The sequence below is a fragment of the Salvia splendens genome, chromosome 2 (assembly GCF_004379255.2).
Source record: "Salvia splendens isolate huo1 chromosome 2, SspV2, whole genome shotgun sequence".
Taxonomy (NCBI): domain Eukaryota; kingdom Viridiplantae; phylum Streptophyta; class Magnoliopsida; order Lamiales; family Lamiaceae; genus Salvia; species Salvia splendens.
In genome coordinates, this window is record NC_056033.1 from 42,730,682 (window position 1) to 42,752,727 (window position 22,046).

Here is a 22,046-nt window from a genome sequence, read left to right on the forward strand (position 1 = left end):
GATCTGTGTATGGTCAACAATTATTAAAAAAATGTTATACAAAATCTCAACATAAAAGACATTATTGAATATATTTATATAATAATTGCAGATAAATTAAAATAGAAAAATGACACATTGCGTCTTAACGAGGGAAGGATTATTATTTAGTCAAATGTGACCCAACATATATAGAACAAATCAATCAATGCATGAACAACAAAATGTGATTATAAGGGAATCTTCCAATAAAGTGATAAACCCTACAAACGATTCATCTGCATAAATAGAATATTCACAACTAATATCAGCCTGCAATCACTCAAATCCAAGACACAAAAACCAAGAATTGCAATAAAAAATGAACCTCAACCATCATCACACTTGTAATTTATTGTTTTCGTAGCAACAGCGACTTCCCCAATCTCTCCATTTGGCAGTTGCTGCTTCCCTCTCACACACCACACTCTGTAATAAATAAAATCAGTCAATCCCAACTTAGCAAATCACAAAATTGAAAATCCTCAGTTTAAATCCCCATTTCCACTGACCCCTTTTCCCTCCCATCTCTAAAAATCCAATCTTTTCAAATGGGCGGCGCCGGAGATCAAGAATCCGGCAACCTCCCTCCGGAAACCGCCGTGAAACCCTCCCTCCTCCGCCACAATTCCCCTCTAATCCAGGTGATACTGATCGGATTCATGTGCTTCTGCTGCCCCGGCATGTTCAACGCCCTCTCCGGCATGGGCGGCGCCGGCGGCCAGGTGGACCCCACCGCCGCCAACAACGCCAACACCGCAATTTACACCACCTTCGCCGTCTTCGGCGTCCTCGGCGGCGGAATCTACAACATCCTCGGCCCCAAGCTCACCCTCGTCTGCGGCTGCTCCACCTTACGTCCTCTACGCCGGCTCCTTCCTCTACTACAACCACTATCAGCACCAGGCCTTCGCCATCGTCGCCGGCGCCCTTCTCGGGATCGGCGCCGGCCTCCTGTGGACCGCGCAGGAGGCCATCATGACCTCCTACCCGCCCCACGACCGAAAAGGTATTGACACGGATATCTATTCCACCTCCACCTCCACCTCATCTAATATAGTTTATCTTTATTTACTCATAGTCTCATTGTTAAATGACACGAGATTATTTTAGAATTGACTAGCATTCGGATCGAATGATTGGATGAAATTAGGTCAATACTTCCACGTACCATGGATAATGTAGGAAACATCTCTACTTTTCCTCGAGGAATTTTTAGAATTCCCAATGCTTAGCTTTTATTCCACCTTGTCTAAAATAAGTTATCTTTATTACTCCCTCATCTCATTGTTAAATGACACGAGATTTTGGGTTGAGTTGTTGAATTTATAAAAATAGAGAGGAGAAAGGTAATTCATTCAGACCAAACAACTCTATGAAATTATGTTAATACTTCCACATATTATGGGTAATGTAGGAATTTTTCCCTAGTGATGCTCTCTGATCATAAAATAAAATGTGAATAACCCGTCCTCCTCTCTTTGAAAGAAGGGTCGCTTCCGGTTCTTTCGGTGCTCGAAACAGTTTTGACAGTATTTAACAAACATTATTTCCTAAACTCTCTCTATTTCATACATTTATGTATCAGGTACCTACATTGCCCTGTTTTGGAGTATTTTTCAATTTAGGTGGTGTGATTGGAGGCCTTATTCCATTTGCATTGAATTTCCATAGAACTGAGGCAAGATCAGTCAATGATGGCACCTACATTGGCTTCATGGTGTTTATGTCAATTGGGACTTTGCTATCTCTCTCAATTCTCCACCCGAGCCGCGTCGTTCGTGACGACGGGTCGAGGTGCACCAACATCAAGTACTCGAGCGTGGGGGTCGAGGCTCGGGCGATTTCCCTGCTGTTTGCACCTAGTGTTGTTGGTGCTTGTTCATTCTTGTGGAGTCATCAATGTGCTCCACTTGAACAAGTGTAATAGAATTTTGTGTTGTTTAGTGTTATTCATAGTGTAATAGAATTTCATGGAATCACTTTGGAGACCATGGTAAAAGTTAGTTACAAGTACATGTTCATGGTTTCCAAACTGTCGGCTTCGGTTCCGGAAATGTTGGAACTGTAACCGTTACCAGACCGTAAGCTGATGATATTAGCGACCAAATTAAGTTATAGTGGGAAAATATCAAATTTCGACCAAAGTTTATGATTTTATGAATTACATAAATTGGCTTAATATCCAACTGCATTGAGTTTCGCTTGGGCTTTGAGTTAAGCTCAATTGGGCCGGGCCGCAAAGAAGGCTCTTTTGATCCTTGGGTTGAATTACATATTTTGGGCTTCCTTTTCCATATCCTCATTTAATGTGATTTTTAAATTAATATGGACAAAAAATGAAAAGATACATAATTTCAGAAGAGATATTAGAAGATGCATTTTGAATGGAGTAAAGTAAAAGTAATTAGTCATGCGTGTGTTTGCAAATACTGAGTGTGAACAAGGATATAAATACTTTTAAGAAATTATATCCTAAAATGAAACACTATACATTTCATGAACATTGAAAATGACACTAAAGAAAGAGTAAACAAGTTTAAAACATGTTCATATGAGAACTCTTAATTATTGTGACAATGGAGGATTATTTTTAATCTGAAGAGCTATATTGAATGTATTACTTCCTAGACAAATACTTATAATACAATTAATTTCACAATGAATCCAATAACTTTCTACTCTCATGATATTATTTCGGTTCTAACAAAAAAGTAATTTTAATGATAGCTCAATCCATATTAGTTTACATATATTGTTTTTTCGTATAATATAATTAAATTGGGGATTAAACCAATTTACCACACAATTAGCAGCTCAACAGTATAAGATAAAATGACACATTTGCTAAGTTTAGAATTAGAAAAAGAATTTAAATAATCAATAAAATATGCATTACGTCATGGCACGAAATTAAACATAGCTTAAATTATTGGTCCCTTGTTCTTTACTTAATGAAATAAACACTTCCATATTCAGGTAAAGTTTTTGTTCTTTAACCGAAATTCTTTTTTAAAGAATAAACAATCTTTTTCAAACGAACTGATCTTTCCTATTTTCTATAAACGTGAATTATTTACTAAGTATTTATTATGAGAAGATAATTGAATCAACAAATTGTTTTAAGAAAATTACAAAAACTGACAGAAAACTAATGCAACTTTGCTTTTACAATAAAGATAGATAGTTAGTTAAATGTAGTAGAAATATTTCTACATAGATATTTGAATAACGAAAAAAGTAGAAAATACAAAAGAATATGTTATTGATATTTCAGTCCATTTTATCTTATTACTATTGTTCTAAATATTCAGAGATGATGATCAATCTTTTTGTCATTTTGTCATTTCAGTTTTACCAAACCACTATCTTGAAATAACATAGACATATATTAAATATTTAGTTAGGAATTATCCAATGACTCACTTATTGATTTAAAATTGGTCGGAATTTGTATTTATTTTATAAAATTGTCAAATTACCAAAATTGTGTGTGAATTCTTATGCAAAAGTTATGTAATTATTCAAATTCGAAACAATTACACGCACAAACAAAATTCTTGATAAAAATCTTAGTATTTTTTTGCATTTGTGTTTCATGATTTTAAGATATACTCTCATTAGAAATTCAGACAACAACATTGACTCAAGATACTAAAAGAGAAATAGAAAACAAATGAAGCTGATGGATGTATTTATAATTAAAACCGTCAAATTATCTTGTATTTGAATTGCTATGCAAAAGCTCCGTGATTATCTCGATTCGAGAACGCATACATTTGTGTTTTTGCTTACTCTATGGGGGTGGGTTTCGAACTCATTAGAAATCTAGACAATAGTCTCAACCCACCAACATACGTGAGAGAGAGCAGGGACGGAGCCAGGAATTCTATATAGATGGGGCAAAAATACGTATAAAGATATTTTAAGAATTATAGAAGGGGCATATACTGAGGATATTTCAAAAAAATTTAAAATTAATAATCAAAATAGTATAAATAATTTTTTTCAGCTGGGGCAATTGCCCCTTGTGATGCTCATATGGATCCGTCCCTAAGAGAGAGGAAAAAAATGTATGATAGATGTATTTATAATCAAACAATAAACATCATCAAACATCATGACTCTCCTCGTCCTCCTCCGCCTCCACCTCCTCCTCATCCTCATGAGGAGCGACGACGGTCCCGATATCCGCGGCCACGTCAAGAAAATGAAGCAAAAACACAAGTACAACACTGGACACAAACATATGAATGGGCCCAAAAATCCAAAGAAACAAGGGCAAAGACAAGTAGAAAGCATGGAGACCCATCGACCAGAAATAGCTCCCCCTGTTCACCACCCTCCACACGTACTCCTCCGTCACCGGGCACTCCTTCTCGTTACTCTGCCCCCTTTGCCTAGGCACGTTGATCAGCACGCTCGCGTGGCTGTAGTACCTGAAAAGCACACACATCCAGGCATGTCACCCCACGACACGTGCTGATATATATCATTAGATGATGACATGAATTCCTAACAGTGCTATTATTACCTGATCGATTGCAGGTTCAGTAGGAACGCGCAGAGGAAGCACACGAGGATCGAGAAGAACTTTATCGACGATCCCAACTTACTGTTGTCCCCATACACCGCCGCGATAGGGCGCCGCCCACAGCTCCCTCCCGACATCAGCACCGCCATCACCGAGCTCAGCATGATCGCCGTCGACGCCAGCACCGTCGACGCCATTATGTTGTTCCGCAGTGTTTGGACCGACAGGATCCCATTTTTCATTGGATCCTACATGACTCAGTTGATAAGACGTTTTTTCCCTCTCATAGATGAGAAACATTTATTAAATATTTTTTTAAAGAAAGAAAAAGTAAGAGAGAGAAAGACAGAAACCTCCATCATGGCGCGGATCCAGAGGCGGCGATTGGCAGCGTTGATGCCGATGACGGTGGTGTCGGGGTGGCGGATTACGCGGCGGAGGAGCCACGCGTGATACGCCGCCATCACAAGCAGCCCAAGCGGCACCAATGCATAATCGAGAGTGTATTTCTGCATTTTTAGTGAGAGAAATTAAGAGAAGAGATGAAACGCAAAAGCACACCTCAATCAAACTAATTATTTGGATTAGTGGTGGGTTTATGCTAAAATGAAAGTATACATACAAATTTGTTTAGACTTATAAACATGCCTTAATTAGATTATTCGGTTTAACTGGAATGCTTTGTTTAATGTTACATTGTTATCATAAGCTTAACGTGTAATAATAAAATATAAGCAAATTAGACTTTGAAAAAAATACAAGTAAAACTAAACTATTTGTACAAAAATGGTATATGAAAATGTGTAGTATAAAATCACGAAATTTGGTCATATTTTTGGTCTTTTCTACGCCTTTCAAAAAATTTGATTACACAAAGTTTTGATTTGATTTTAGGTCAATTTTGATTTGAAACAAATGTTTTGATTTTGGTTATCATGACATAGTTATGAAAAAAATGAAACTTTGTCAAGAATAACATGAGCTTTAATAAAATATTAGGTAGATATTTAATTAATTAAGAAAGTATCTCTTTAAGGTCAAATAGTGAATTAAAGAGTATACAATACTATAATAACATGATCTCTATTAAAATATTAGGCAGATATTTAATTGATGGAGAAAGTATCTCATCAAGGTCAAATAGCAAATTAAATTGTGAGACATATTCTTTTTTTTTGGTAAATAAGAAGTATTATAGAGGTAAATTATAACTAGTGATATTAAAAAAATAAAGTCACGCAATGTGAATGCCTAATATTACTACACTACATAATTGTTTCACATTTTTTATGGAGGAAAAAATATGTTTTAGAATTATACCTAAGCTATTTTAATTTTTAATTAGTAAGTAGTAGTATATGTGAACATGCTAAAATATTAATCAATTTATGTTCACCTATTATAAATAACATTTTCGATAAAAAAAAATTAAATAATCAATACTATATGTATACATTAATAATATTCATATATAGATTCAAAATGCATATTCCTATTTATATAATTAATTATTTATGAAGATGATTAATTTTATGAATACATAAATTAGTTAAATTAAAATTTGAATTAAATAAAATAGGAAATTAAACAAGGAAGCGAGGATCCTCTTCCTCTCGACTGCTTAAACCTATCGATTCAACCATCTCTCTCTCTCTAAATGGAGGCAGAATCAAACTGAGATGCCGCCGGCTGATTTTCTCCGGGTATAATTGAAATCGAATTTCTTGTTCGTTTTCCTTTTCATTGATTTTGAGCTGCATTTGACGCATAAAAAGCATGAATTCGGTTTCTGAAGTGTTAACTTCCTGGGAAATCAACTATGTAGAAATTCCAAGACAATGCGCTAGGGATTGTTTTTTCACTTAGCTTATATGATTAGGTTTCATGTTCAATGATTTCTGTTTGGATGTTTACAAATTTGGTTAAATGAATGACTGATAAGTGATAGAATGCCGCTAGAAATGTGTGTTTTGGATTGTTCAAGCCCTTGTTTCGATTCAATATGCTAATGCTAGGGCTATTTATCGCCTCTAATTGCTTCAAACAGAACTTCTTATTGTTGTTTTTTGCTTCCTGTTAAGCTGCAGATTTAGTGCTAATTGTGATTGGTTATATGATGAAACAAACAATTTGTTTGTGCCACCACATCATTGTAGTATGACTATGTCGAAGAGATGGTTATTGTGAGCGGGGAAGAGACGCTTTTGTTGTTTTTTTGCCTTTTGAACCGGGGGAGATGGATGTTAGAATGGTTATGTGACTCTTGTTTTTCCTCCGTGGAAGGTATGGGCTTCTGATATCGGCTGTGATGAGGAGAATGTGCCTCGGACTATCGACTAAGTTGTTGAATATATCCGTAGCCTCCCTTTGTAGAACTAGGCAATTGGAGAAGGCTGAAGCTGCTTTAATTGATGGAATAAGACTGGGAGTGCTACCGGATGTGGTGACCTACAACATTTTGATAACGGGGTATTGTCAAGTTGTTGGGTTCGATGCAGGCTACCATGTCATTCACCGAATGAAGGAAGCTGGGATAAATCCGAATCTTATTACCTATAATTCTTTGATGGCTGGTGCCACCAGGCAAGGCTCGTTAGCTTGCTGTCTTGATATGCTTGATGAGATGCTCGGCAGGGGAATAGTTCCTGATGTATGGAGTTATAACACGTTGATGCATTGCTTTTTCAAAATGGGAAGGCCAGTCGAGGCATATAGGATTTTCAGAGAAATTCTTTTGAAGAATATCTCTCCTTGTCAGGCCACATATAACATCCTAATTAATGGACTTTGCAAGAACGGGTACATCAAGAATGCTTTGATATTAATTAGGAATTTGAAGCGTCAAGGATATGTGCCGCAGATAGTGACATACAACATTCTTATGAATGCTTTATGCAAGTTGAAGAGGTGGAAGGGTATAATGAGACTTTTCGAGGAGATCAGGGAATTGGGTATTGCACCAAATGCTATTACTTACACCATAGCTATGAAGTGCTGCTTTGGGAGTAGACGATATAAGGAAGGGCTTCAAATATTTTTCGAGATGAAGAGCAGAGGGTATGCGTATGATTTGTTTTCCTGCTGTACAATTGTTGCTGCTTTGGTGAAGTCAGGTAGAAGACTAGCCGCTGAAAGATGCACCGCACACATGATTAAGATCGGGTATGATCTTGACATAGCCTCGTACAACACCTTAATTAATTGGCATTTCAAGGAAGGCAAACTTGAGAAAGCCTACAACTTGTTGGGTGTGGCTGAATCGAGGGGGCTGGATTGTGATATTTATACCCATACTATCTTGATTGACGGGCTTTGCAAGGCTGGCAATTTTGATGTTGCTGAAAGGCATCTTGACCACATGAAAACTATGGGATTCAATTGCCTAGTTGCTTCTAATTGCTTTATTAACGGTCTCTGCAAAGCTGGCTACATAGATTATGCACTGCAAGTTTTTAACGCGTCTGATACGAGGGATTCATGTACTTACTCTTCCTTGGTGAACAACCTTTGCAAACAAAGGAGGTATCGTTTGGCTGCTCAACTCTTGCTATCTTGCATTAGATCAGGTATGAAAGTACTGAAGTCAGATGAAAAGAATGTTATTCAGGGTCTCACTCGATTAGGCACCCTTTATGCCAAGAGATTTAAGCTACAAGTTCGAATATCTAAACTGTTGCAGTATTGATATCACATTGATGTCTATTCAAGCAACCGGCATCTTCCACCATTATTGATGCGTCTTATTCCAGAAAATGTGAGGATTATTTTATCGTGCCAGATTTTGATTGTCACTAATGCATATCTTACACTAGAAACGTTTGGATGGTAAATGATTTTGATTCATGGAGATGGAGAAGTTCTAATACTGTTACGTTTTAGGTCTAGTCGGTGTTACTTGAGTGAAACAGTGACGTGATATTATCAGGCTGTGGGTACTGTAGTGTCATGCGGAACATTATGCTAAGGTATTAAATGCTTCTGGAAGTGTTCCAATGGGGTCGTGTACTCGTGTCATGTGGTCTCTATTCCTAGTGACTTCTCCTTCTAGCTTGGTAAAGCAGGCGTGCGAATTCGAAGAGAGAAAGATTGCTGGATAAAATTGTGTTTGATGGGACCAGGTATCAAATCTATAGCTCATGCTTTTAACTCTGTTAGATTACGTTTTCTTCATGTTATTTCTGATAATCCCATGCCAACCTGACGCACTTTCGAATTGGATATTAAGCTTGCATCCCTTTCCTAGTTACTAAGAAAATTGCCGGTCAAGATTCAAACCAGTAACTATATCATGATTAGCAACTGTAGTATTATCTGAGGATTTCTCATCACACTGTTTTACTTATTTTCGTTTTGGTTGTTGCAGATGCAAACCTTCCTCTTTTCATGGCCATCGACCAGACACAATAATTTATGTCAAATTCATCTAGCTGCTGGTGGAGGCGAGTTTAAAGCACAGTCAGCGCTGTAAAATTTATCTTCAACTGACAAGCCGGCAAGTTTTCTGTATCATAGTTGCTGCAATGAGTTTGTTAATATATTGACAAATTAGGTGCTAAGTAAAAAATTCCATAAGTTCACAGACAAGAAGTTTTGTGGTGAGACAATACTCCTCACTTCATCTTTAGAGGCATACACACGAAGAATTGTTCTAATCCATGAAAAGCTAGATTTTGAAATTTAGGCTTGAAAGAACATCTTGGCTCTTGATGTTTCAAAACTAGGGAAATTGTTCAAACTTGGTGAGCTTCAATATGTTGTTGTACGACCACATACAATACATACATCAATGTGTATGTAAATTCGGGAATAGAAATTCACATATCATTTTACATTTTTTACTTTTACTAGCATTTGATAATTTACGCATTTTTCGTTGATTATCTATTTAGTAGCCCGTTCAGTAATGAACTCTCTTTCTGTTGGTGTTTATTAGCCTCTCTGGAAACTGGTATGTTATGCTCGGTTTTCGAGTTCATGGGCATGTTTTACTACTAATGTTTGGAGGCAGTTAGCATATTTGCTTCTTTTGGTATGTCTAACCACACTTATGTCTTGAGCATTTGGTTCTTGCTAGTTATTTGGAATTTTTATTTCGTTTTTTTTTGCCATACCAAGTGCCATGAATCTTGCTTGATCTACATGTTTTACCATTTTTTAGTTCACAAAAGAAGCCACTTCTTTTGGTCGAATTCGAACCCGAGAACTTTGGTCCCCAAGCATCCACATAACCACGAGGCCGTTACCAATACTGTTTTTTATCATTTTCGCACCTTGTCATCCTTCGTGTTACATGTCCTTGAACAAAGTTGAAAATTCATACTTTTAAACTATCTACTAATTCTTGATTTCAAGATCTTAATCTTAGTTTGATCATTGCGATTTGTGGTACATTTTTATATCATATTGCAAATCAGGAAAAGGTCAAAATTTTCTTACACATGGAATCATTCAAATATTTTGGCATATAGTCAACACACAAGGTTTCTCTCTCTTTAAAAAAATTTGACTTTATTTTTGTTGGATTAAGTACACTTGATCCTCATTGATTTTTGAATGATCTTTTGTTTTCTATTGGGAACTACTCTTGTCTGAAAAAGGTATAAAGCGGCTTTCCAATAAAGTGTGATATTTCGATTTTTTCAAGATTTACCTCCAATTGTCCTATATATTTTAGATTGATGGCTTTAAGAAATTGCACATTGCTGACAGTATTTCATGATATAGAGCATTGGTTATATTTTTAACAATCGATGGTTAGCATTTACTATGATTTAGAGACCTAATGAATTTGCTATAGTACTCATATGTAATTTTGTATTACTTTTGAAAATCTTCTTCTTACTATTTTCTAAGAATCTAACCAAAATAAACTATATTATTGTAATTAATTTTTTAATTCAAATTGTCTCGATTACATTAAAAATTAAGTACTACTACATATCAGAATATAAGGTCAATATACGAATTTGATTTGCGTATTGAATTTTTTATAAGAGTATTGAATTAAATTGAACTTTAATTTCTATGAAAAATATAAAATTACAAATGATAATAATACTAATTTTTAATGTATAAGAATCGAATTAAAAATAATAAATAAAATAAACAACGCTAAGTGTGGTTCTCGTGATCCAAGCCTCCTAGCTCAACTGGTTGGGAAGGGAGGCAAGGATACCGCTCATCCAAGAGGTCTTGAGTTCAAGAGGTCTTGAGTTCGAATCCTGGATGGTGCAACCTGAGATTAATTTTTCCTGTGGGCCTGTTCAAGGTTGTTTCCTTGGGGCTTGGCAAGCTTTCGAGCCTGGACGCGCGTGAAGTGGCACGAGTCTTCGGATCCAGACCAGACTGACCAGGACCCGTCGAACGGGGGGCTAGAGAGCGGGCCTGAACAAGGCTTGCTCACAGGCTGGTGCTCGGCGCGGGGGGATAGTTGTATTCGAAGCTTAACGGGCTATGTAAGGCCTAGATCGCTTGCCGAATGTATCTCGAACTCACTCCTATGTAAAAAAAAGTGTGGTCCTCGTGTATCATATGTAACATATGATTGATTCATTTCTATTGATTTATATTTAACCAAGATAACGCATCATATGTATATATTCATTAAAAATAAAATATAATTATGAAAAAACATAAAGGCATTATGATATAGAGAGATATTGTGTTAAAAAAATCATTTTACTCAAATATATTGGAATATAAAACTCTGGATTTTGGACTTATATATCGTGTTAGGCATTGCCTTCCAACTTTTTCATTACTACATAAATATGATTGTAATACTTTTTTTCTCAAAAAACAACCTCTGTTATTTTCAAACATTGATTGTTATTTCCTGAAAAACAATTCATTACCACAACTCAACAAAATTTCATCTGAAAGACAACAATGACAGGCGCTGCTGATTCACATGACATTAAAAATGGAATCAAAATAAATTCAAAAAGTCCACGCATTTGACTACGAACTTATCCACACTATTAATAGATTCTTAATTCTTAATATTGGGATATGAACAACTATATCCCCTTAATCATCATTCACATTATTTTTGACTAAGATGATTCTAAATCTTGCTACCAAGGTAATCAACGATTTTTTTAGGTTTTAGCCGACCTGGTTTTGGTTCGGTGATTTTCTGATTTTTAAAAAGTTCAATATGATGATATAAAAATATTAAATGTAGAACAATGAGTATAAGTAAAAGAAAAAAATTTATACATTACAAAGTTTAATTAATAAATTCTTAAGTAATTGTGAATTTAAAATCATACATTAAAATAGAAGATATACATGAGCTGATTATAAACTATGGACTCTTGCACTTCTTCTATTTTCGTGAGAATAGATAGATATAAAGTCGACATAAAACATCCTCTATTATGAACCAACATTGCACCTTAAGGAACCGACGTTTCAAATTGGCAGTTAATCATCGATTTTTTATTCCACTTAGTGTGGCAGTTAAGCTTCGGTCCAAATAAACGATTCTAGTTCAACCATAAGATGCCACAGAATTTATGGCCAATGCAATGACGAATTGAGCACCAACACATATAAAGAGCCACTGAATTCGTGGTTGTAGGCACGAGACTTGATGTGTACATGAAGAATGATTTCCTATAAATACGAGAATTGCGCGTGATTTGAGAAATGTAAATCAGCATAAAATTGTCGATCTCCTTGTGAATAGTCTTGAGGAACCAACCGTCAAAATTGGCAGTTAATCATCAATTTTCGATTTTATTAATGTGAATGGTAAATGAACAACCGAACAATCTTACTCGCGAAGTCAATCTCCATTCCAAAATTTGAGTATCTGGTTAAATTTCGGTCAAATCAACGATTCCAGTTTAACCATAATAAATCAATACACCTTTCCCTTTATTAATGTAAAAACAAAAATCCCATGAGAAGCCTCATCGCAACTTCTCCCAATCCCCATATAAAGAGAAATAAATCAAGAAAGGAAAATAGAGACTCAAAAGTCAAAACTGGGTAGTAGCAATTTCTCTCTCCAAACACACACACACTTCATTCCCTTTGATTTCATTCCTTTCTTTCACCACTTTCTTTCTTCCCAGATTGGGGAACTCTTATTTGTCAACAGGACTTCCAATTTCTGCGACTTGAGGTAATAAAGGTTGAATCTTTTTCCTTTTTTCCTTCAATTTTTTTTTCCATTTCCTGCCGCGGTTCGATTAATGGGCTTTTGGGTTTTGGTGGGATTGAAGCAAAATGATTTTATAGCTCAGAAAAAAGTAGTGATTTTGGATTATTAAGCTTGAAAATCGGTGTTTTGCACAAGATTGTAGAATTTTGCTAATGCGAATGAGATCCGAGTTTATGTTGATATGCTCATATCTGCTTGCTTGTATGTGTGTGTATATATCAGTTTATTTCTTAGAAAAGCATCAATTTTTAGCTGTGGAATAGTGTTCAGATTCGAATGCTAGTTAAAATCAGTAGCACTCTAGCAAGTCTTTTCCCTGATTATTGTTAAGTTCAAGATGATGAATAGTTTCCCTCAAAAAGATGGGGGATTCCGAATTTATTCTTTTCTAAGGAGACGAATAATTTCTATAAAAAAATTAGTAAAATATTTCAAGAACAGAGGCATTTTCAAGAATTTCTTCTCACTTTTGCAATGATGTTGCTAATTCAATGCTTAATGATCGGTTAAGGTTGCTTATTTAGTTGCTCGATGGTCTTTTTTTTTGAACTCTTGTTGTTGTATATAAACGCAGAGGAGTTTGATGACTGAATGCCCTCGTTCCCGACAGTGATGCATGTACGTGTCTCGACTTGAAGCGTTGATTTTGGAGATTTTCGAGTGTCCAATATGGAAGATACCAGCCCTAGGACTGATACGTCTACTGATGCTGATACGGAAGATAAAATGGTAGTACTCATCGGCCTTAATGCAGCTTGTGTCTTTTTTCTGTTTTTTAGAAACTTCGTGTCTTAACTGCTTTTAATATATGTTTGATGCCTTGTGCTTACATTCTTCTAACCAATAAACCATTGTGATTAGTTGAGAGATCAATTACAGGGAATAGGCGCTTCCGATGGCAGTGATAAGTCGAGAGATCAAAAGGTTCTTGAACTATTCAATTTTTCCCACTTGCATTTTTTTTATTTAATCCAGATGTGTAACTGCCGCTACCTTCTTTAGACTCTCCGTAGGCTTGCTCAAAATCGGGAAGCTGCAAGGAAAAGCCGCTTGAGAAAAAAGGTAGGTTTGTTGGTATTTTTGTTAAATCCTTTTTTACTTTAAATCGATTACATAGTGTCACTTTTTAGTTGCTCCGTCTTGAATGGCATCAAGTTACAGCTCTAGTAGTTCAATATTTTTTCTTTATTGGTAGATTTTTATATTGTCAAGTATTTTTCTAAATTTGAATTCGATTTACCTTAATAAGCGGACTGCTAAATATCTAGTGAAATACCACGAGACTTAAGATGTCTAGAAAATCTTGGTTATTCATCTGCCATATGTTCCTTACAGAACTCGTTCTATCATGTGATATGTGGTTGTAGAATTCTTGTTTACTGAGCTTAATGCATATACAAGTAACTGGGTATCAGATGGTAGCAGTCGATGGACAGATGCTGGTGTTATTTTCCCCGAACTGTGAAAAAGTAATTAACAGCAAATTTGGTCAATCTAGGGGAATTTCTCATTAGTATTGAATATTGATATCTTGGATTAAAAGTGAGCCTGCAAATAGTGTTCTTAAAGTTGTGCTAAAGAAGCCTAATAGTATTATAATGAATGAGAAAAATCTACAGAGAAGAGTATAATTAAATGTGGGTTGATTATAGTTTGTGTCATCAACTTTCAGCATTTTTGAAAAAATGTTTCCAACTTATGTTTCACTTCAAAAACCCTCGATTTTGGAAAAAGTTTTTTCCCTCGATCATGGAAAAAGTCCTTTACTCGGGAACTGTTTGATGACACACACCCGCACAATATTGTACAATTCTTCAGAGGTGCTTTTCCATATGATTTATCGCTAATTTGACAGTGCCCAACTTTATTTTTTACTTGCTTCTGCATTTGTGATACAGGCCTATGTTCAACAGTTAGAAAGCAGCAGAATGAAACTGACACAACTCGAGCAAGAGCTTCAACGAGCTAGACAGCAGGTTTCTTGCTGCATTCTTTGTACAAATATGTAATTCTCGTTTCCTCTATTTTGTTTCTCAATTTAGTGAATGGTGTTTTTCCCTTTTCTGAAGGGGATATTTATTTCAAGCTCGGGGGAACAATCTCAATCGAATGGTGGAAACAGTATGAACCTCTTATTTTGACTGTCTACTTCTGTTCTATATAAAAGAATGTTTTTCGTTCAATTCAGTTTTTGAAGAGGAAAAAGGTTTCAAGCTTCTATCTTTTGAATGTGGAAGCTTTTCGAGGGTCTAGATTCGAACATTTGTTGCATCAAATCCTAAAAATGAGGAGTCTTTATAGCCAGCTCGGAACGTGAAACTACTTTTTACTATAAATTTTGTTTCCGTACTTTGACATCTGTGAATATCCATTTCTAGGTGCCCTGGCCTTTGATGTTGAGTACGCGAGGTGGCTGGAGGAGCACAACAAGCGGATTAACGAGCTTAGAGGTGCTGTCAATTCTCACGCGGGCGATGGTGAGCTCCGCATAATCGTTGACGGCATTGTGTCACATTATGAAGAAATCTTTCGGATAAAAGGTGATGCTGCAAAGACTGACGTCTTCCACATCTTGTCAGGCATGTGGAAGACGCCTGCTGAACGATGCTTCCTCTGGCTCGGCGGCTTCCGCTCGTCCGAACTTCTCAAGGTTTAGTCACAGTTTAAAAAAAATTTTGATTCATTTGATTTCTGGTTATATATTTAGTTTTTGAATGTAATTTTTTTTTTGGATGCAGCTTCTAATTAATCAGTTAGAGCCATTGACTGAACATCAGTTATTGGCTATCAACAACTTGCAGCAGTCGTCTCAACAAGCCGAAGACGCTCTGTCTCAAGGAATGGAAGCGCTGCAGCTGTCGTTGGCTGAGACATTAGCTGGTTCCCTCGGTCCAACGGGCTCGTCTGGAAACGTTGCCAACTACATGGGTCAAATGGCGATGGCGATGGGGAAGTTGGGAACTCTCGAGGGCTTCATTCGCCAGGTTAGCTACCACTTTACTTTTGCGTTTTTTGTAATAATACCATGTACTTCTTGCCGCCTCAACATGGTGCATCCACCAATAAATACTCCCTCCGTCTGGCAATATATGTGACGCACGTGTAAAAAGTTAGTGAAATGTGGGTCCCACTTTTATATATATATATTAGTTTTATAACGAAAGAGACAGTGGAACATGGGACCCACATGGTGAATATAGTAAATGAGGCATGTAATGGCGGACTGACTGAAATGGAAAAATGAGACACATATTGGCGACGGAGGAGTATTAATTACGGATTGGTAAACTCTAATTGAGGACTACTAAAACCTAATATAGAGTTTCGATGAACCTCGATCAAATTTAGCTCGGGGGGTGCACCGTACATCTGTATGCACAAAAGTTTTATTTCTTCTAGTAAAGGTATTTGATTATCCGTCATACAATGTAACGTTACAAACGGAAAAATCTTGGTCGCAGGCGGATAATCTGCGGCAGCAAACTCTCCAACAAATGCACCGGATACTAACAACTCGTCAGTCGGCCCGAGCTCTCTTGGCTATCAGCGACTACTTCTCCCGTCTCCGGGCCCTGAGCTCTCTCTGGCTCGCCCGTCCCCGGGAATAACGTCGGTTAGTAGTTTAGATGGGAGATGAGGGATCTTGTGGTTTGGTTTATTTCAAAATGTAACATTTAGCTTCTGCAATTGTACTGCTTGTATAATTTCTCCCCCCATTGTAAAATTTGTAGCATTTTTAGTTGTAAGTGTTTGTTTCAACAGTTTAGCTTAATATAAATTCAAGAATTGGTTGATTGTAGCCTTGTTGGAAAAATCTTGATTTGGGAATTATTTTTGGCCTTGAAAGAAAAAATGGGGGAAAAGGGGAGAAATATTGGTAAATTGCCAGAAGAATTTTGGTTATATATTCTGATTTGTTTCGCAACTTTGAATATTAGTCTTTTAATCATGAATGCTAACCTTTTTTAAAATTTTGTGATGATAAAATAGTCCAATTTTTCATTTGTAATTTATTGTTTATTTAATATACTCATGTTTAAAATTAATGACATGATTAAGTTATTCGTAAGAAAAATTAAAATATAATAGTCAGAATTGTCTAGATGCTAACCTCCCAAACATTTAGTTCTTCAACTTCAATTTCTTTTACTTCAATTTCTTTTTATAATCTTATGAGAAGTCTTTTACTTCAATTTTCTAGATGCTAAGGAGTACTATAATTTCCCTCCGTCCCAAGCAAGATGACTCATTCCTTGGACGTCACAGAATTTTTTTATATAAATTTTATTTTGTGTGTTAAGTGAAGAGAATAAAGTAAAAGAGATAAAATAAAGTAAAGATAAATGTGTTTTTATATCTAATAATGAGTCATTTAGGTGGAATAAAAAAAAAGGAAAATGTGTTTAGTAATGAAAGTTATGTTGATTGTGACAAACTAAAAATGAAACTGTGTCAAGAAAGGAGTATTATATTTTAAATTTCATTTTCTATTTTCTCTTTTTAACTATAATTATTTTTATTTTACGAATTCAATATGCTCTTGAAAACAAGCTGAGAGTCAAACAAATGATTTGTTGAAAGATTCGAATTTTACTGATAAAATATCAAAATATAAATGCATCTCTCCCTTAAATCTCTCGCTTTGACATTGACTTTCGCCGGCACCGTCGATCTCTCCGGCAATCTCCGGCGGATTTGTAATCGACAAGCTCAGGTGACTATTAAGCTTCAATTGACTGCTTATGCATTTGATTTGGCAGCATGCATTCTAATGTTTGAGATTTACTAAAACTTGTACTACTATTAGGATTTGGTTTCAAGTTCGTGTTATTGGAATCTTGAATTTAAGATGTCCGGTCAACGAAATTTGACCAATAATAAATATGACGAGACATTTAATTTTTGGAAATTAAATAATATGGCGTCGATCTACGTTCCGCGTAGATGACCGTAGTATATTCACTTTCTCAAATCCGATTCCCGGTGAGTGAGAAAAAGTGGAAACGATCAGTCCGCATGAATGCCACTCCCCATTTACTGATCGTACGCAGTTATTGAGCTTCATTACGGGATCAAACGACGCAAAGATGAGCATTGTTGTGTATCATAAGTGCTTATAGCTTCCTCGACAAAACATGTACAATGCTCTTTGATATGATGGGTTCCCAAGCCCTTAAAATAGCGACGAAATTAACTTTATAAACAAACGCTTTCATAACATCGTACCTCTTTCCTTTTTTATACATAAACGCTTTCGTAACATCGTACCTCTTTCCCACACCCCCTAACAGTCTTTCCTAAATATTTCTTGATTCAGGTTGTGTAAGGAATCATAAGATTTGGACAAATTTTGCAGATACAGTAAGAAAGAATGCTGCTCCATATTTAAATGATGTGGTGGTCGTAATTCTTCTTCATCTGCCTGCGAAATCTCTATAACCCGATTCAAATTAGTCGCAACTTGCAAGCATTTGCTCTCAATCATCTCTGCGCAGCAGTTCTGCCATCTCCATACTCTCCGCCACCCGAAACCACTGCCCTCTCTCATCCTTCGAACTCATACCTCACACTGCTTTTGCTTCAATCCAGTTTCCAGTAGCCATAAGCTCGTACCTTACAGTGTCACCGTTCCAAACTCAAAAATCTTGAATTTATGCAACGGGCTGCTGCTGCTGCAGTCTGTCCATCCAGATCCGGTGGAGTACCATGTTTATAATTCAACCACAAAACAATCAAGAACCATCAGCCTTACTGATAGTGAGGATTTCAAGAAGATTATTGGGCTTACCTTAGCATTTGATACTTCAAAATCGCCTCATTACAAGATCATGTGTGTCAGGGCTAAAATGAAGCCCCCTTCTGCACGTGAGAGACATTGTCGGACCTCCAACTGTCAGAGCTTCACTTGGAGGGTATGCTTGGAGCAGCTTACAGCTCCTACAGGAGCAAACTTCTCTAATGGAGTACACTGCAACAACGTGATTCACGGGGATAACTATCCTCACACTCATATATACTATAATATAAACAAAAATGTCGTTGGAAATTTACCTCATGCTCAAGTTCCTTGGCATGGAGGTAGAGGAGGGGTGGCTTGTCACTGTCAACTCCAAGAATCAAACGGTCTTCTCTATCATATCATCATAGTGTCGCACCTTGGTGACAAATCAATAGAAGTTTATGAACTGCAGGAAGATTATTCTCAGTGGCTACTGAAGTATCATGATGATGTTGGGCAGCTTCCGGGAATGGTAGAGTTGCACTATGCTCACTCATGTCCCTGGAAAGATTACCTTGTACAGTTTTCTCGACAAGAGATCCGAGGAGATCGTTGATTTGACAAACCAGCCATTCTACCAGGAAGATTCTGTGCAGTTCGATTCCAGAGATGTTTTCCACTTTGGTGAAACTCTAGCTCCTGTTTAGTTAAAGTATGACTGTTGAAACAGAATCTTGTATAACAATGGCAAACATTTCACCTACACAGAGGCAATTAGTTTCAAGAATATGGATTACAGAAAAGAATTACTATTATCTAAAAGGAGGTCATTGATTTCACAAACAATCATTCCGCGTGAAACATTAAATGCAGTTTAATTACGAAATGTGTTTCAATAATGGAGTATTAAAAATTCCACTAATACACTGAAAAAATATGTTCCACAAAGAAGGAAATAATCTATCTGTTGTCTACTACTTAGCCTCACATCTATCTAAGCATAAATTTAGTACTAATGTTCCAAGAGTTTGAGAGTTGCAAGGCAGTTTTGCATCTCCTTATGAGCATTGGCTGTGAGGCGGTCACCGGCTGATAACTTGTACTGTTCAAATTTCAACTCCTCAAGCTTCAGAGCAGCAGTTTTGCAAGCCTTGATGCTTCCTAAAAAATAAATTTTGAAATGATTTTTTTTCGTAGTGTATGTAACTATAACCGAGCATCTACATATGAAAACAAAGACTGCATAAAAATCAACATATTAAACCTACCTACCACATAAAATCAAACTTTTAGGGGTATATCCATATAATACTTAAAGAATGCATAACTCTTAAGCCTTTACCACAGCAAAAGGCTGGTTGGTATTTGGAAAAAACAAACCAGTAAGACTTAGAGATAAGAAAAAATGAAGTAAAAGGGTTTACCACTAAGGTCAAGGAGGTTGAAAACCACAGGACAATGCCCCACACTCTTAATCATTGTAATTGCAGCCCAAACTTTCTGGTAGTCCTCTCTTGAAGTTCTAACGATGACATGTTTTGTAGTTGGATTCACATACTTCACTGCAGGCGAAAAAAACACACGTTAAGTTCTACATAAACAAAACATCGATAAGTTCTACTGTTCTACAGATAAAGTGATATGGATACATCAAAGTAACAGTCTCACCTTTAGAAGAATTTGTGGCCGACGCTAGACCACATTCCCCAAAGTTCACAAGAATGCTTTTTACAATTGCTTCCCATAAATTCTTAGAAGTGATCCTAATAGGTTCATCCACCGAAAATTCTTTATTTGGGTCCAGAAAAACCTCCATTATCAAGTACCTATTCTTAAACCCTACCATGGTGTTTCTTCATCAAGAGTTAAATCAACGTCAGATTTCACACACACACAAAAGGAATTTTGACTCAATACACAAACCAAAATCAGCTCAAAATAAATAAATGCGTGTGCACTGAACATTAAACAATGGCCAATACGCAAGCTCGACCACTCATTTACAAACCTAACAGTAGCAACAATATGCAGAATCTTTACTAACAAAACCAATAAACAATAAGATCAGAATACTTGAATTGATCGAGAGAGAGTACCGTGGCGAGATGACCAGAGATGAAAGGGAAAGGCCGACTACGAGGCGGCGCAGGCAAGACGGACGGCGGTGTCTGCGCGGTTTCCGGTGAGAAGTCGACAGAGAGGAGATAGGGAATTAGGGTGCTCTGATTTTAATTTTGGGGATTTTTAGTCGGGAAATTCTTAATTGTTTTGGGCCTAATAATTTTAAGTGGACTAGACTAGTTCTTTCTGTTTTAGAATAGTTATGGATTAAATTAAATACTTGGGCTAAGAAGTATTTTAAATTAAGCATTTGGGTTAATTGGGTTTTAATAAATGTTATGCCGAAGGTAATTAGTTGACGAGACCGATTGATTAATTTACTGCTTTTTTTAAAATTTACAGTATAATTAATTCGAAGTAATTAATTTATTGGGTTGATGAACGCAATTAATCAAATCTCATGATTTAATTCGTGCACGATAACTTTATAAATTTCTCTAAGAAAAGGGCGATGAATAAAAAGACCCCCCACATAGAATATATGCAATTCTTTTTAAGTTCGATGATTTCTTAATGTCTGATTAGTAAATTATCTTCTTTCTAAAGGATTTTTCCGCACATCAAAGGCTAAAAGTGAGAAGTCAAGTTAATGAAACACCGAAATCAGCTCAAAGTAAATAAGCAATTGGGCCTGGGCCTGAGTCTATGAATGAGGGATTGTAATAGAAACTCATAAGCCTAGAAAAAACATACCGAATTAGATAAAATAATAAAGTAAGATTAGTTTTTTAATAATAAATTTTATGATAGTAAAATCAAATTAAATACTACTCCTATGTAACATAAAATGAATAATATTAAAATGTAGATGAAATGATAGTGATGCTAATTTAAAATAATTAGCATAATATAAAGTGGCTTATTGTGCGTTCTGCCATTTTAGGCTAGGCACGAGATTTAGTTAGCATTAAGTTTTAGTATGCATGTATATATATGAAAATTAAGGTCAAATTATAGTGTTTATATTAGAATGATGAATCGCCTTGATTATGCCACGTAACATTTTTTTTTCATCAGTGCAACAGACTTCATTATATGCAATTGTTGAAATACAATAACTATCATTTTTTATCATTACGAATTCAAAAACACACACGTATTAACATTATAATAGAGTATCTATTTATGGAAAATGAAGGTTTGCAAGTTAGGGATTATAAAATACTAATAATTAGAATTTTCAATTTATTTATTTCCATTAGTCCAACATATTGGGAAAGGCCTGAATTTGGAGCGCGACAAGTTTTATTATTTTTTTCCATAAGCCAGCCCATTAATAGTTTTTAAGGTTTTAAAAGTATTTTGCAATTTCTGCAGAAGCAACATACAATAGCGCGTGATCCAAGCCCCTTAGCTCAAGTGGTTGAGAAGGGGGCAAGGATACCGCGTCATCCTAGAGGTCACGTGTTCGATCCCTGGGAGACGCATCTTGGGAATTTATTTCCCCTGGGAGTGATGAGTTCACTGGCCTGTGTTCGATC

The 22,046-nt window shown here is 36.1% G+C and overlaps 5 protein-coding genes and 1 pseudogene across 14 annotated transcripts; 4 read left to right on the forward strand and 2 right to left on the reverse strand.

Annotated features, from left to right (window-relative positions):
• Positions 1-321: 321 nt before the first annotated feature.
• On the forward strand, positions 322-2,153 carry LOC121792993 (annotated as a pseudogene).
• A 1,955-nt stretch (positions 2,154-4,108) lies between these two features.
• LOC121784597 lies at positions 4,109-5,067 on the reverse strand. Its single transcript, XM_042182767.1, has 3 exons — positions 4,906-5,067; positions 4,553-4,800; positions 4,109-4,457 (listed from the first exon to the last, which is right to left on the reverse strand). Exons 1-3 carry the CDS (start codon positions 5,065-5,067, stop codon positions 4,130-4,132), a joined length of 738 nt encoding a protein of 245 aa, XP_042038701.1. The 3' UTR covers positions 4,109-4,129.
• Positions 5,068-6,133: 1,066 nt separating this feature from the next.
• On the forward strand, positions 6,134-9,390 carry LOC121767440 (putative pentatricopeptide repeat-containing protein At4g17915). Of its 4 annotated transcripts, XM_042163730.1 has the most exons (4): positions 6,134-6,255; positions 6,640-8,306; positions 8,432-8,670; positions 8,916-9,390. In XM_042163730.1, exon 2 carries the CDS (start codon positions 6,861-6,863, stop codon positions 8,235-8,237), a length of 1,377 nt encoding a protein of 458 aa, XP_042019664.1. In that variant the 5' UTR covers positions 6,134-6,255; positions 6,640-6,860; the 3' UTR covers positions 8,238-8,306; positions 8,432-8,670; positions 8,916-9,390. The 4 variants fall into 4 exon arrangements, with proteins under 4 accessions (XP_042019664.1, XP_042019640.1, XP_042019648.1 ...); XM_042163706.1 differs by having other exon boundaries at positions 6,640-8,670; XM_042163714.1 differs by having other exon boundaries at positions 6,142-6,255; positions 6,634-8,670.
• Positions 9,391-12,478: 3,088 nt separating this feature from the next.
• On the forward strand, positions 12,479-16,524 carry LOC121792994 (transcription factor TGA2.3-like). 7 transcript variants are annotated; one of them, XM_042191167.1, is made up of 10 exons: positions 12,479-12,695; positions 13,300-13,454; positions 13,587-13,649; positions 13,728-13,787; positions 14,624-14,701; positions 14,795-14,846; positions 15,104-15,202; positions 15,305-15,375; positions 15,464-15,709; positions 16,187-16,524. In XM_042191167.1, the coding sequence occupies exons 2-10, from the start codon at positions 13,395-13,397 to the stop codon at positions 16,331-16,333; spliced, it is 876 nt and encodes a 291-aa protein (XP_042047101.1). In that variant the 5' UTR covers positions 12,479-12,695; positions 13,300-13,394; the 3' UTR covers positions 16,334-16,524. The 7 variants fall into 7 exon arrangements, with proteins under 7 accessions (XP_042047101.1, XP_042047100.1, XP_042047099.1 ...); XM_042191166.1 differs by having other exon boundaries at positions 12,479-12,686; positions 13,336-13,454; positions 13,605-13,649; positions 15,104-15,375; XM_042191165.1 differs by having other exon boundaries at positions 12,480-12,695; positions 13,605-13,649; positions 15,104-15,375.
• Positions 16,525-17,340: 816 nt separating this feature from the next.
• On the forward strand, positions 17,341-19,060 carry LOC121780224 (F-box protein At5g07610-like). The gene is made up of 2 exons (XM_042177764.1): positions 17,341-17,422; positions 18,315-19,060. Exons 1-2 carry the CDS (start codon positions 17,341-17,343, stop codon positions 19,058-19,060), a joined length of 828 nt encoding a protein of 275 aa, XP_042033698.1.
• Positions 19,061-19,317: 257 nt separating this feature from the next.
• On the reverse strand, positions 19,318-20,690 carry LOC121767466 (probable ribonuclease P/MRP protein subunit POP5). Its single transcript, XM_042163739.1, has 4 exons — positions 20,541-20,690; positions 20,113-20,297; positions 19,869-20,006; positions 19,318-19,605 (listed from the first exon to the last, which is right to left on the reverse strand). The coding sequence occupies exons 2-4, from the start codon at positions 20,288-20,290 to the stop codon at positions 19,457-19,459; spliced, it is 465 nt and encodes a 154-aa protein (XP_042019673.1). The 5' UTR covers positions 20,291-20,297; positions 20,541-20,690; the 3' UTR covers positions 19,318-19,456.
• Between the last annotated feature and the right edge of the window lie 1,356 nt (positions 20,691-22,046).

Coding starts and splice junctions, on each gene's coding strand:
- LOC121784597 (XM_042182767.1), bottom strand. CDS start 5,067: ATGCAGAAATACACTCTCGATTATGCATTGGTGCCGCTTGGGCTGCTT. Junction 4,801..4,905: donor GGATCCGCGCCATGATGGAG/GTTTCTGTCTTT, acceptor TGAGTCATGTAG/GATCCAATGAAAAATGGGAT. Junction 4,458..4,552: donor CTGAACCTGCAATCGATCAG/GTAATAATAGCA, acceptor TGTGCTTTTCAG/GTACTACAGCCACGCGAGCG.
- LOC121767440 (XM_042163706.1), top strand. CDS start 6,861: ATGAGGAGAATGTGCCTCGGACTATCGACTAAGTTGTTGAATATATCC.
- LOC121792994 (XM_042191164.1), top strand. CDS start 13,395: ATGGAAGATACCAGCCCTAGGACTGATACGTCTACTGATGCTGATACG. Junction 13,455..13,586: donor CTGATACGGAAGATAAAATG/GTAGTACTCATC, acceptor CATTGTGATTAG/TTGAGAGATCAATTACAGGG. Junction 13,650..13,727: donor ATAAGTCGAGAGATCAAAAG/GTTCTTGAACTA, acceptor TACCTTCTTTAG/ACTCTCCGTAGGCTTGCTCA.
- LOC121780224 (XM_042177764.1), top strand. CDS start 17,341: ATGCATCTCTCCCTTAAATCTCTCGCTTTGACATTGACTTTCGCCGGC. Junction 17,423..18,314: donor CGGCAATCTCCGGCGGATTT/GTAATCGACAAG, acceptor GCTTCAATCCAG/TTTCCAGTAGCCATAAGCTC.
- LOC121767466 (XM_042163739.1), bottom strand. CDS start 20,290: ATGGTAGGGTTTAAGAATAGGTACTTGATAATGGAGGTTTTTCTGGAC. Junction 20,007..20,112: donor GGCCACAAATTCTTCTAAAG/GTGAGACTGTTA, acceptor TTTCGCCTGCAG/TGAAGTATGTGAATCCAACT. Junction 19,606..19,868: donor CAACCTCCTTGACCTTAGTG/GTAAACCCTTTT, acceptor TTTATTTTTTAG/GAAGCATCAAGGCTTGCAAA.